At 35.2% G+C, this 13,217-nt stretch overlaps 1 protein-coding gene across 2 annotated transcripts in view; it reads left to right on the forward strand.

Annotated features, from left to right (window-relative positions):
* The window catches only part of NKTR (natural killer cell triggering receptor), a 46,209-nt gene that overhangs the window by 18,864 nt on the left and 14,128 nt on the right, over positions 1-13,217 (forward strand). For both annotated transcript variants that reach the window (XM_065885610.1, XM_065885611.1), the window contains exons 6-9: positions 8,015-8,044; positions 8,572-8,717; positions 9,921-10,143; positions 10,564-10,719. In XM_065885610.1, the coding sequence (XP_065741682.1) occupies positions 8,015-8,044; positions 8,572-8,717; positions 9,921-10,143; positions 10,564-10,719 (555 nt within the window). The remainder of the gene's footprint in view (positions 1-8,014; positions 8,045-8,571; positions 8,718-9,920; positions 10,144-10,563; positions 10,720-13,217) is intronic.

The raw sequence follows: 13,217 nt of genomic DNA on the forward strand, positions 1-13,217 counted from the left end.
CTGTCTTTAAAGGAGTAAATTATTCATATAAAATAAATCTCACACTTTAAGTTTGTGTGAAAAACAGATTCCAACATGATCTGATAAAGTTCAGATAAGGGGCATTCTGTTCCTAAGAATGTCCTAAAAATGGAAAGCTGATAGAAGATGATAATGCTTGGAGTTGTGCAGGAAAAAAGGAAGGCCTAAAACAGTTATTCCTGTATCTTGTTCTGATCCCATAGAGTATTAGTTATTACCCTACTTTACTAGAGTATTTTTCAATTCTTAACCTCCTTGAGGGCCAAAAAAAAAAAAAAGTAGGGGGAAATATTTTGAAAAACTTGATGTAGAAGCTGTTTACTCTTTGATTGAGGTTTCCCATTTCCATTTTTAAGCTTATCTGAACTGTGAACATGATAAACTAATGATTCATTGGTCAAAAAGCTACCATCTGAGGGCTCTAAAGTTTCTTTTAGATTTCCTTTTTTATATCAGTACATTTAAATTTTTATTTATCAGGTTGCAGCAGCTTCTTCCCATTGTTATATACTAATTAGCTTATTTAGAAAATGTTAGAGTTAAAACCCGTGCACCTACATACATTAGTTAAAATCCAGTATATGAGATTCTCTCTTCAAAAAATTTAGAGTATCTTGTTTTTATGTTATTTACTACTTGCTTAAGCCTTTTCTAGAAATGTTTAGTATCAAATAAAATTAAAGCCGTGTCTGTTTTCTACGTAGCTTAATTTTACATTAGACTATTTTTTGACAAGGAATACCAAATTAAAACTTTAACATCTGTAAATTAGTATTAAATTTTTTAACCTTGTTTTCATAATTAACTGATTGTAGATGGCACTAAAATCACTGTGAACTTGTGATTGAAAGAAAATTTTCTACTTTTAGTTTGACATTTACTTCTGGAAATGAGTTTTCAGTTAAAAGCAATCTTGGAAGTACACATTTTTGCACTCACAAAAAATCCTTCTCTCTCTCTTTTTTTTTTTAAGAAGTTTTTATGCGTGTGCTATTTTTTATGTGAGCTAAAAGTACCAATTCCTCAGGGGTTGCAGGATAAAATAAAACTAATGTTCACTTTGCTAAACAAAATGTTTCTTTGCTTTTATAGAAGGGATAGGTAAAATGGAGATGGTAGCCCATGAAAGAAATATCTTTGAAAGTCTATGTCTTACAAGCCCAAATTCTTTTGGAATTGGAAGTAGTAAAAAAGTATAATGTACTACCTTCAAATTGTATAGATGACCACAGATAATCGCTCTAAAAGTTGAGGTTCTGAGGGTTGATGGTCACTGAGCTGTCTGAAGGCTTCCCAGGGGTGGCTTCTGTGTTTCATCCTCCTCCCACAGCTCTTCCTGTGGCACCTTGAGCAGCAGTTCTGCAGTCTGAAAAAGGAAGGGTAGTGTGAGAATGGATCATAAAATGCCAAGAACTGCCTTTGTAGTTCCAGTTTTAGAGGCTTATTAATAAGGACTTTTAACATATCCTTGCAAAATTGTATTTGTAGTTTATGCTATACATCTGTTACCTTGTAATTCTAAGGAGTAAATTTGATGCAGTTAGTGTGGGTACTTGAGCAAAATGTTCCTCAGGAATTCTTGAGCAATAACTATTGTGCTCAAGAATAACTGTTGTGCTTTGTGCAATAACTATTGTCTTCATTACTTAAAACATTTAAAACCTCCCCTTCCTAAGGCATGTACATCATCTTATTAAACATATTTTTGTATATATTGCTTTCTTTGGGTGGAAAAATTATGTGTGTGATAAAAACCAGATTATCTTCTATAAAGCTATATGTAATTTTTGCAGTAACTACTTTTATCTACTACTATATTAGTCATAGTGATTTTGCTTTTAGGGGCCTAAATAGAAGAAAACTAATTGTTTTTGGAATAGTACTTCTCAAGAAACGTGAAAGAAGTGAAATATGGCACTATCCCCATGAATCACTGAGGAAGTAATGGTTTGTTCATGCTGAGCTATTTTTGAAGGAATTCAAAGAACTGGGACCAGAGTAGTAACCAGGTTAACTGGGTCCTTGTTATTTATTTTTTAGGCCAAAGACTAGGAAGAAGCCACAGCAGAAGCTATAGGATTACAAAGTTTTAGACTAGAAAAGAATTTAGAGATCCTTTGTTCTATAGATAATGGTGAGTAAGGAAGAAAAGACATATGCAGCCCAGGTTATAGGAGTTTTACTCATAATCCTAAAGAAATTGATAGCTAGAAAGAGAATGCTGCACAGTGTAAGCTACGTAGGTTTATTGACCGGTCTGCTCTGAATTTATTTATTTTATTTTATTTTATTTTACTTCATTCTACTCTACTTTATTTTATTTTTATTTTATTTTATTTTATTTACCTCGCTGCGCGGCTTGTAGGATCTTGGTTAGCTCCCTGACCAGGGATTGAACCCGCGTCCTCGGCAGTGAGAGCGGAGTCCTAACCACTGGACCACTGGGGAATTCCCCTGAATTTATTTTAATTTTAGTAAGTTTTAGACACCACAAGCATTGCTGGAGAATAATATGACACATAGGAAAGCATTTTTCTTTTCCTTTGGCTGTCAGTCATGACAGTCTGTTAATTCTGACTCTGATTTTCATTGTCTTTATTTTCATTCATCAAAAGAATAAAGAAGATACTGCCTAAAGTAATCATTAAAAAGATTAGTTAGGTGATTTATAGCTTTGTATTAAATAACTATTCTCCTGGGTTAGAGCACTAACCTAGCTATCAGGAAGCCTTGTATCTAGTCTTACTTAACTATATACCTTGAGTTAGTTTTGTTTTTCCTTTTCTGTTTGTAAAGTATCTACCCCACTTTCAAATATAAAGTAAACATTTTGGTGTGAAAATGCAGACATAAAAGGAAGAAAGTGTTTTGTAGGTTGATCCTAAGTTTCTGAATATGTGGAATGATTTATATGCAAATATTGTCTCTCCTAAAGGAAATAGTTGTAATTGCTTAATTTTCATCAGTCTGAAAGGTGCTGCAAAGAAACTCTGGCTCATCTTGCCTAAATTGGCTGCAGTCTCTTCATCAGCTGCTGTTAGAACATGTTTGAGTGGCGGTTGCTGTCGTCTCCCTTGGCTTAGTCTGTGCAGGCCTCATATCACAACCAGGGAATGAAAAGACCCATAGAGCCTTGGAGAACAGGCTCTGTCGTTGGCCACTGTCAGTGGTCATGATAATTATAAAAATACAAGAAAATAAGATAATGTCGAAAAGTCAAACTTTGAACTTTAAACAAAAAGTGTGTGTTGAATTTTAACAGTCATAAATAGGACTGTGGCAGGAAAACATAAGTTCTAGGATATATTCTATGTCATTTAAGAATGGCTACTTACCTGAATGGGAGAGAAGTGCTGATCGTTTCAGAGTAGCAGAGCAAGGGAAGTTGAGGGGTGGTTTGGTTTTAAGGGCTTTATAAAGCTATATTGATATTTTTGGGGTAGCAAAAGTAGATTTGGGGTAGAAATCTTTTTCCCTTCACATATTCATGAATTTGTGTGAGAAGAAATGCTAGTAAGTGTTAATAACCTGAGAAGTTCTGGCTTTTTTCCCTACTTTTTTGGGGGTAATACCTTCATATGTTAATTTCAAGATTTTTTCATGAACAGATCTCACGACACTTAACCATAATCCATCGTCTCTGGATATTAAGTGTCATCCCTAACATCCAGTCTTAATATTACTTAGTGTTTGTGTGACATTTGTGTTAGCAACCTGGAAGGAATTTTGTATCTCATGGTGTTTGGTGTGTGTTATGTTCATGTTAGTGCTGAATTTTTTAAAGCTGTTTTATTTTGGTGACTTATGGAACAATAGAGCACTGTAATGTGGCTTGGTTAGTTTCCGTTGCCCTTACATGAGCTTTGTCACTCTGTACAAATTGGTGCCTCTTACGGGTGTGATAGTTTCAGGAGTTGAAGGGGAAAATTGCATGTTAAAGCCTGCTTAAGACAGAAATAGGTTGTCTTTGTTTCCTTCTCTCATACTACTTTACAACTAGAATCAGTTTTTTTTTACAACATTCATTGGAAACACCACATTATTTAAAACATTTTTGTGACAGTAATTCATGTATCAATGCCTTTATAAGAAATTAAAGCTATTTTTAAATATTTTAAGATTTAATATATCCAAAACCCCTATAAAGAATTTTGTCCACTGTATGTAATACAGGTTTTGGTCTGAATAGTAACAGATATGTTTAAAGTTTAATCGAATTAAAATTGGTCAGACAGTGTATATTCATTGAACAAAAAATTTTCATAATGGAGAAAATCAGATTAGACAGGAAAAGAAAGTACTGTGGCCAAGATTTGACAGCATACTTTTTCTTATACTTATATCTCTCTTGCCTTTTTATCCTTTGAGAAGATCCTTAAAATTCTAGGTATGCTGCCTTATTATTTTCAGTTCCTTAACAACTATAAGAGTGTATGTAATGGCAGTGAACAGAAGCTACAGTCTAAACATTTGGTCATTAACTGCTGATGGTAATCTGTTTTGATGTGTGACCAAAAAAGCTTTCAAATGTAGAAACATGAAAGGTACTTTAATTGTTTGAAGTGAATTAGTAAAAAAAAGTTCCCTGAAATTTTATTTTAAGTCTCTTAACTCAGTTCTTTCCATTGAAATTTTTGATTTCTACTGCTAGTAACTGCTCCTGGGCATTCAGATTTTTTACTTATGAATGTATTCAGGATACATTATTCTCTTTTTGAGAAGGATGTTAGTTGATGACTTAGCCAGTTTCTGTGATTTGTAAAGCGATATATAATGTTTTGTTTCTAGCTATTATTCACACTCTGGTGTTACAATATTAGGGACCTGAGCAGATTCCCACTTAAACTACAATGCTTTTCTTAAACATAATTCATCTCTACATACATATCCTATGTGAAAGAAAATTTAGAGCCCTCCTTTTTAAAAAGCTTTCTTGCTTTGCATAAAACTTGAAAGTATTTAATTTCAAAGTTATATTGATATTAAAACATAGATTCAGTCTTGTCTTAAAAGTGTATTACAATTTATTTCTTGCCATTTTTGTGTAAAATTTACAGAAAGAGTGTTACACCGTGCGCTCCAAAGGTAATGTCTCATTACTCTAAGGCTCTCTCTTTTTCTTTCTTTGCCTTTATCTCTTTAATCCTGTTGTTATGTGCATTGAACCATTTTAAGAAAAAAAACTTTCTGCTTGATCTGTGGCAGCAGTACATGTAAAACAAGTGTGTTTTATTGTTCATGGTTAATCCTGGGAAGTATAATTTTAATTTCAGTGGCTTGTTACCACCTAGTTCCCACACATCTTGGGGGGTGGGTTATATTGTATATAATGGTTTAGATCTCATTTCAGTACAGAACTGTTAATTTCTGTATAAGGCCGAAAGCTGCTTTGATAATGGTAAATATATATATGTAGATTGTTTTTTGGAGTAACAGTGATACTTTTCAGTTTCTAAGATTTACAAGGTTTAAATGTGCATATATTTTTGAAGCAGATTCATAGGTGAGGGAAACTAGAAAATCAGTGTTTGAGGGACAGGAGAAAATGGAAATGTGAAAATATTGAAAGCTTTTCTAATTTGAAATGTTCTTGTGGTTGTTTCTCCTTTAGGTATGTTTTCATAAGCATGTATAAACTCACATATTTATGATAGTCTCTGGCCTTAAGGTCTTAACTTACTGAGCATATGTTACCACTGCCTGGGTCTTTACAGCTGTATAGTTTTGAAACATCAATGCAATTAAGAGTTGGTGGGATGAGATCTCTTTGCCCATTTTAGTAGAATTGAATGGCTTGGACCGAGCATATCATTTCCCCCTGCCCATCAGCCCAGTGCCAGCAAGCTTGCTTTACATTGGAATTTCTACTCTTAGAGTGTGGGCTGAGAACCCCAGGGGGCTTTTGTTAAGATACTTTCAGTATTCTTATTATGTAGTCTAACCCAACTAAAGCATACATTTGTACTTCTGCATCCTGAATTGCAGATGCAAGTAATGGACTTAATTATTCCCACCAGTTTAGGCACAGTCGGCCAGTTGATATTTGTCCTTGAAAGAATTGCTCTTGTCTTCATTTGTTTTCTTCACTACTGCACTAAAGGACCAAGTTTGTCTTCAGTTTTCATTTGAATTAAAAACAAAACTTGAGCCTGTCCATAAAGGTTCTATCCTCAAATTGAGTTTCAAGTATTATGTTGCTGCATCACTGCAGTTAGCTCAGATGTTTTAATCTCACTGTTTGCTCCAAAGGTTTGCTCTAAGGTGGTTTTCATAGCACTCCTGTTAGCCAGGATGCAAATTGAATTGGCTTGTTTGTGTTTTAAGACTCTCTGTAGGCTTTTCCCCATTACCAGAATATCTGAGAATTGTGAGAGAAAGGTCCAAGGAAGAGGAATATATCTAATCAATAAATCATTGTTTTCACTACTGCATGTTTGAGACTGATCCCTTATATTGTAGAACATTTTTACCTTTAATATTTCTACCTCTTTCCATCTTTCATGCGGTGGAATCACTGTCTAGCGTATGTACTAACTTCTTACTATGTTTACTGTGCTTGGTAAAGTTTTTTAATTATGGGAAGCACAATTCTATCTTAAAGTTCTTGTCCAAGGTAATTTTGGGATGCTAGTTTCATGATTTAAGCATCAGTGACTCACCAGTTTGCAAGATTTTCTTCTTTCTTTCTTCTGCCTGTTTTTATTCATTTTTATTGTTACATAGGCTTAAACTACCACTTCTCAATCTTCTAAGGAAAATTTGAGACTAGTGGTTTTAAAACTCAAGATTCCCTTTAAAATTCTGGCACTTCTTGAGTTGATATTTTAATTTTTTAAAACTAAATTCTGTAGTGCTTTTACAGAACTGAATATTCTTAATGTAAGTATAAGTGTTACATTTCCTGGTAGAATGATTTTTAGCATTGTTGTGAAGGTTAAAATTGTGTTTTACTGACTTAACATTTCATAGAATTGCCTTAAAATGAGTATAAAAATTGGTAAGGGAGCTTCTAGTACAATTGACTGCCTTAACATGGCCTGATAATCCAGTGACCTTTCCCTCAAATATTATTTCTCTTTCTTATAAACTAAGATGTTTGTGATAGATACTTCTGAGTCTAGTTATCTGCTTTTGAATTTTTACCCACTGTAATTCACATAGTCTGAAGATCTGTGAAAGTGTTATGGGAAAACTAGCTTGGGTTCAAAACATCTTAACCAAATATACCCCATAAGACTTCCCAAGAGTGACTGCCAGTTTGTGACTATAGAAGCAGCCGGTTGGGTGTTTTCTGGGCCATGGAAATTTGAAGTGTCTATAATGTCATGATTACTTAGTTTGCTGTCAGAGTGTTAGCAGATTGAAGGTTTGCTCCCTACTGCATTTTCAGAGTTGCTGTGAGTGGCAGAGGGTCACCTTAGGTGAAGGAAGAGGAGCAGGAAGTTCTGAAAACAGGACTCCTGAGGCCTACCTCCATCTGCCTGCCTAAAAGATGCAGACTGACTCAGTATGAAAAATAATCAATAGAAAAATTCATTTAAGTATGTGGGGCAAGTGTTAAGTGTTGATCACACTTCTTTCCATAAGCAAATGGCTAGGTGTTTTTTATTCTTGTTAAATTATCTTGATAAATTTTGAGTTTGTTGTTGTTGTCATTGTTTTGGATTTGAGAATAACTTTAATTTTAATGTATATTTATGCTGTGTATTTCAAACCTATATCACATATATGTATACATATATAGTCTTCATGTTGGAGAGAGATATGAGTTTGTAATTCATTATAATCTTGAGGGTTTTTTTAAATCAGTAAAATGACTACTGTTGCTGTTTTTAAGCTTATTAAGTTCAGGTGTGTATCATGTTTAACTTTTTCCCCTATCTTTTTATCTTTACCTCTTTGTCCTCTACATGCTGTGATTTAAACCCTTCTGCTCTGTTCACCTGAACACCTGGTTTTTGCCATCTTCTTTATGTTGATGTTTGTTACACAGTACCACAAAACCTGCTCCACACCTGGATGGGTAAGAGTTATGTTCTTTTTATCTTGGAGAGGTGTTTGGGTGGCCAGTTCAAGACAGATTAGACCATGGGTGAACCCTCAAGGGGGCGCTCTTGGTCTCTGGGTTAATCTCATAGCCGAGCTCTTCCTAAGGATCACAGGGTGCAGTAGTCTTGAGACCTCTCATGTCACTGAAGGGGTCTTTGCGTGGGCTTATGGGTGAACTTCTCAGGCATGCGCTCTTGAGTGACCCTGTAAGGATGGTGTGTCTGAGTATCAAGTGCAATCTGATTGTTATCAGACTCTTTACTATAAAACAGTTAAGAACCATTGTTTTTAAGGCAGAAAACTAAGGCCCAGTTTGAGATTTTTTTTCTTTTTTCCTTTTATGAAGCAGAAGTTCTAATTCCCTTCTAGTTGCTTCATACATCAAACACTTCGCTCTTATTTTCAGGTCTGTGGATATGTCGTTGATAACAGTTGTCTTGATTACTGCTCATGGCTTAATTATCGTCAAAACAATTTTTTCTTGAATTTGTATTGCAACAGGGTGCATGTTGTCTTTGGACTAGTTATTTCCGGTTTTGAAGTAATCGAACAAATTGAAAATCTGAAAACTGATGCTGCAAGTAGACCTTATGCAGATGTGCGAGTTATTGACTGTGGGGTGCTTGCCACGAAGTCAACAAAAGACGGTAAGAGTGTTTTGGGGGTAGAGGGAGCTAGGATGCAGGTAACACATGTTGAAGACTGTAACTTAAAGATACCTCCTAGATTTCAGTAGTGGAAGAAACTCCTACGAGTAGTATAGCAATAGCCCTGATGCCTCTATATCATACCCTGTATCCAACCCATCAGGGAATCTTTTCAAATCTGACCTTTTCTTTTTACTTCCCCTGCTGTCAGCGTGGTCCAAACCCAGGTATCTTTTACAAGATAGCAATAGCCTCATTACTGTTCACTTTGCCTCTGTCCTTGCTCCTCTGTAATCTTTCCTCAGCAATGATAGCTTCCTGACTGGTCTCCTTGCTTACACTCTTGACCCTCTACAGTCCTCAGCAGCAACCAGAGCCATCTTCTCTAAGGGCTCCCTCTCCATCAGCCAAAGCTAAAGTCTTTACAATGGTCTGTAAGGGATTCGGGCTTTCTACTGTTTCTCTGATCTCTCTTTCCCCTCATTCATTGTCTTGCCAGCACGTTGACCTTTATTTAGACATGTCAAGCACTCAGGGACTTTGTGCTGGCTGTTCCTTCTCTCTGGAATACTCTTCGTTCAGATACCTGCATGACCCCCTCCCTCACTTCCTTCAGGCCTCTGCTCAAATGTTATCTTAAATTACCTCGACTTTCCCTGTTCCCTTTACCCTGCCTTTACTTCCCCCTTCTTTTAGCATTTATCATTTGTCATATTATGTAGTTGCTTATTTTCTTCTCTGACCCAACTAGAATATATACTTCATGAGGGCTTTGTTACCTTACAATCTCACCAGCAAATTGTATTATCAACTTGGAAAAAAAAGTTTATTTAAATTTTGTTTTTACGTAAAATAGATAGCTAGTGGGAAGCAGCCGCATAGCACAGGGAGATCAGCTCAAGGGGTGGGATAGGGAGGGTGGGAGGGAGGGAGATGCAAGAGGGAAGAGATATGGGGACATATGTATATGTATAACTGATTCACTTTGTTATAAAGCAGAAACTGACACACCATTCATTGTAAAGCAATTATACTCTAATAAAGATGTTAAAAAATATTAAAATTAAAAAAAGAATAAATAAATTTTGTTTTTAGTTTTCTTTATACAAAACATGTTTTACAATACTTGGTAATCACATTTTTTACTCTGAAACATAGGCACTGAAATCCAGTACTAATATTTTTGTTAATATTTCTTAAAAGTTTTTGAGAAAAAAAGGAAGAAACCAACTCATTCAGAAGTCTCGGATTCCTCTTCCAATTCCTCTTCCTCTTCAGAATCATCCTCAGAAAGTGAAATTGAACATGAGAGAAGCAGAAGAAGGAAACATAAGAGGAGGCCAAAAGTTAAACATTCTAAAAAGAGACGAAAGGAAGCAAGCAGTTCAGAAGAGCCAAGGAATAAACATATAATAAGCCCAAAAGGGTAAGTGTGAAACACCAAGGTAGTCTTACCTAAGAAACAAACACCCTGGAATGGGGAAAGTATGTGTGATTCTGTAAACTTAGCTTTGTTACCTGTTGTTGAAAAGGATAGCATTTTGTGGACTTCAAATTGAAATCTAGCAAATCAAGGGTAGCACAGATGTTTCATATAAAACATTTACGCGTTTGCAGGTAAGAAAAGAAAAAAGGATCATTTGGCAATTCTTACCAGAATTTTAGTGCTGTGGCTTTTTCACTGCATTGATGTTTTATATGTTCTCTTTATGACAGTTGTGTAAACCTTTTTAGTGAGCTTTGTAAGGTATCAGTACTTTTGCTGCTAATTATTATATTATTTAATATTATTATAAAATGCAGACATTACACATCTTAATTGGTGATTCGGTTTGTTCTCTCTAAGTCACTCTGAGAGGAGTGATACCAATGAAAAAAGGTGTATCGATTCAAATGCTAAAAGGGAAAAGCCTGTGGTGCGCCCAGAAGAGATTCCTCCAGTGCCCGAGAACCGATTTTTACTAAGAAGAGATATGCCTCTTGTCACAGTGGAGCCTGAACCGTAAGGATGATTAACCTACATGTTTTCGTTTCTCACACTGGTGATTCTGTTAGCTCATTGCAGGTCCACACTCATTTATTGAGCATGACCCATAGTCAGAGCACTTTGAAATATACTGGGGGAGAGATTGGATTCGTAAATGACATGTACCCTACCTTTCAAAATTCATATTCTGCTAGTAGAGAGAGGGGGTTTGGCAAGTTGATCGGGGAAAAGTTCTTAGTGGAGATCTGGAAAGATTTCATTACCAGTCTCATTTACTTGGCCTTTCATTAGAGGTGAGATTTTGGTTGTCAAAACAGGGTTAGTTGAACTCTTTGGATCAAATCGAGTGATAAAACATACTCCAGTTTATAGTGCAAAATTATTGCGTGATGACTGGGGATAAAATTTAGTCCCATATGTTACTGTTGTTAACTTGCTCTGTGATAAATCCTCTGTACTGGAAAAACTAACATGTAGCTTTAGATTTGGTCTCAAAAAATAGTAATTAATGTATTTTGTGTGTTAGACTCAAGTTTAGAATTGTTAAGGGAAATATATGAATAGAAGTACCATAAAGTGGTTGGTGTAATTGACACATTTCCTATGAAGAGTTAATATTGAAGCCTGAGAAGTTATGCACATGTCCCTGTTTACAATCAAGTCTCTTGATTGTGGTTATTGTTTAGTTCATTAGATATTTTAAAATTCTGTATTTTCTCATTTTAAAAAGCTATTATGAAATGGGATGTATCTTTGAACTAATAGCTTAACATACTGATGTTTTCATTTTTAAAAATTGAATATTCTCTTTATGACAGTTGTGTAAACCTTTTTAGTGAGCTTTGTAAGGTATCAGTAGTTTTGCTGTTAATTATATTATTATATTATATATAATATAATATAGATTGTGAACAAATTTTAGTGGGATCCTTCTTTCTGAAAATATAAGACACCATTCATTGATCAAATCCATTTGGTTTTCAGAAAGTAGGAAACTTGAAAGGTCAGTTTTAGTGTCATCTAGCAGGGGTTGGCAAACTATAGTCATCCATGGGCTAAATTCAGCCTATTGCCTGGTTTTGTACAGCCCATGAGCTAAATGTGGTTTTTATGTTTTTAAATGTTTGTGGAAAAAAATCAAAAGAATAACATTTTGTGACATGTGAAAATTACATGAAATTCAAATTTCAGTGTCCGTAAATAAAGTTTTACTGGAACACAGCCACATCCGTTTGTTCACTATTTTTCTTGGGCTGTTTTTGTGTTACAGCAGCAGAATCAAAGAGTTGCAGAGAGTTTGTATGTGGTGCTCTCATCGCTTTATATGCTATTCAGTGCACTACACATCACAGTGATGCAGTTACAACTCTCCAGTATTTTAGGTGCTACACATAAAATCCATCTGTGTGGAAAGATATTTTCAGAGATGGAGTATGTAAAAATCTCATTACAGATCCTCATTACCAGAAGAACAGTATTAACATTATCTGCTTTGATAGGGGATACTGAACCCTAGTTAAATGAAGTGAAGTGTTATTCTCCCTGAAAAAGAATTCCACTCTCCTTAGTAGATCTGTGTCACAAAAATGATACTTACTAATTTCATTGATAAAACATTTGTGAAGACTTGTTTTCTTTTTGTTACATAGTTATCTTAATTTTCTTCTTGGCCTAAAAATCCTAAAATATTTACTCTTGGACTCTTTTCTTAAGAAAAAGTTTGCCGACTCCTGTTACCTGGTATTTTTAAAGTAGTTTATACCACTGTCTTGTATTTATGGTTGAATATTGCTAGTAAGTTTATTTGGTCATCACTCTTCTTTGGTTACATAACATCTTTGGAAGTTATATTCTGCAGAATTATTTTAAATCATAATTGGCAGGTAGTTGTGTCATACAAAGATAGCAAGTTGATCTATTTCATTAGAATGTTTGAGATTCGATCAGTTGTTTGGGAGCTAGAATTGTGTGCTAAGAATGCAAGGTAAGCAAGGATAAGAAACAGGGGCTGTCAACCTTAGTGAGCTTGCCACCTTACTGAATTTACCAGCAGTTAAGCTCATTATCACTTACAATTCACTTAGCGAAAGCTGGGTTCCACACTTGCTCTAATTCATTTGTCCTCATCTTCAGCTGCACTTCAGAGTCATTTGGCAAGCTTTTAAAAATACCAGTTTCTGGGCCATACAGCAAATTAAATCAGAATGTTGTGGGGAGGAGGTAGAGGGTGGCAGCATTGGATCAGCAGCTAAAAGGTTCCCCGGTGAACATTAATTTGTGCCGAACACTTAATAGGCAAGTCATTTGGTTCAGTGCTTTGTTCTTCATGAGGAAAACGAGGTTAACAATTGCCTGCCAAGAGTCCCTGTTATATCTCTCATTGTGAGAATCAAATGATGTCATGAATATGAAATGACTGAAAAGACTATGATATACTTTTTAGTCAAGGTTTTCTTATAGTAATATTGTATGTTTATCTGGAGCCAGATTCCTGGTTGGGAAAACCCTATAGA

Source organism: Phocoena phocoena, chromosome 10 (genome assembly GCF_963924675.1).
Source record: "Phocoena phocoena chromosome 10, mPhoPho1.1, whole genome shotgun sequence".
Lineage (NCBI taxonomy): Eukaryota > Metazoa > Chordata > Mammalia > Artiodactyla > Phocoenidae > Phocoena > Phocoena phocoena.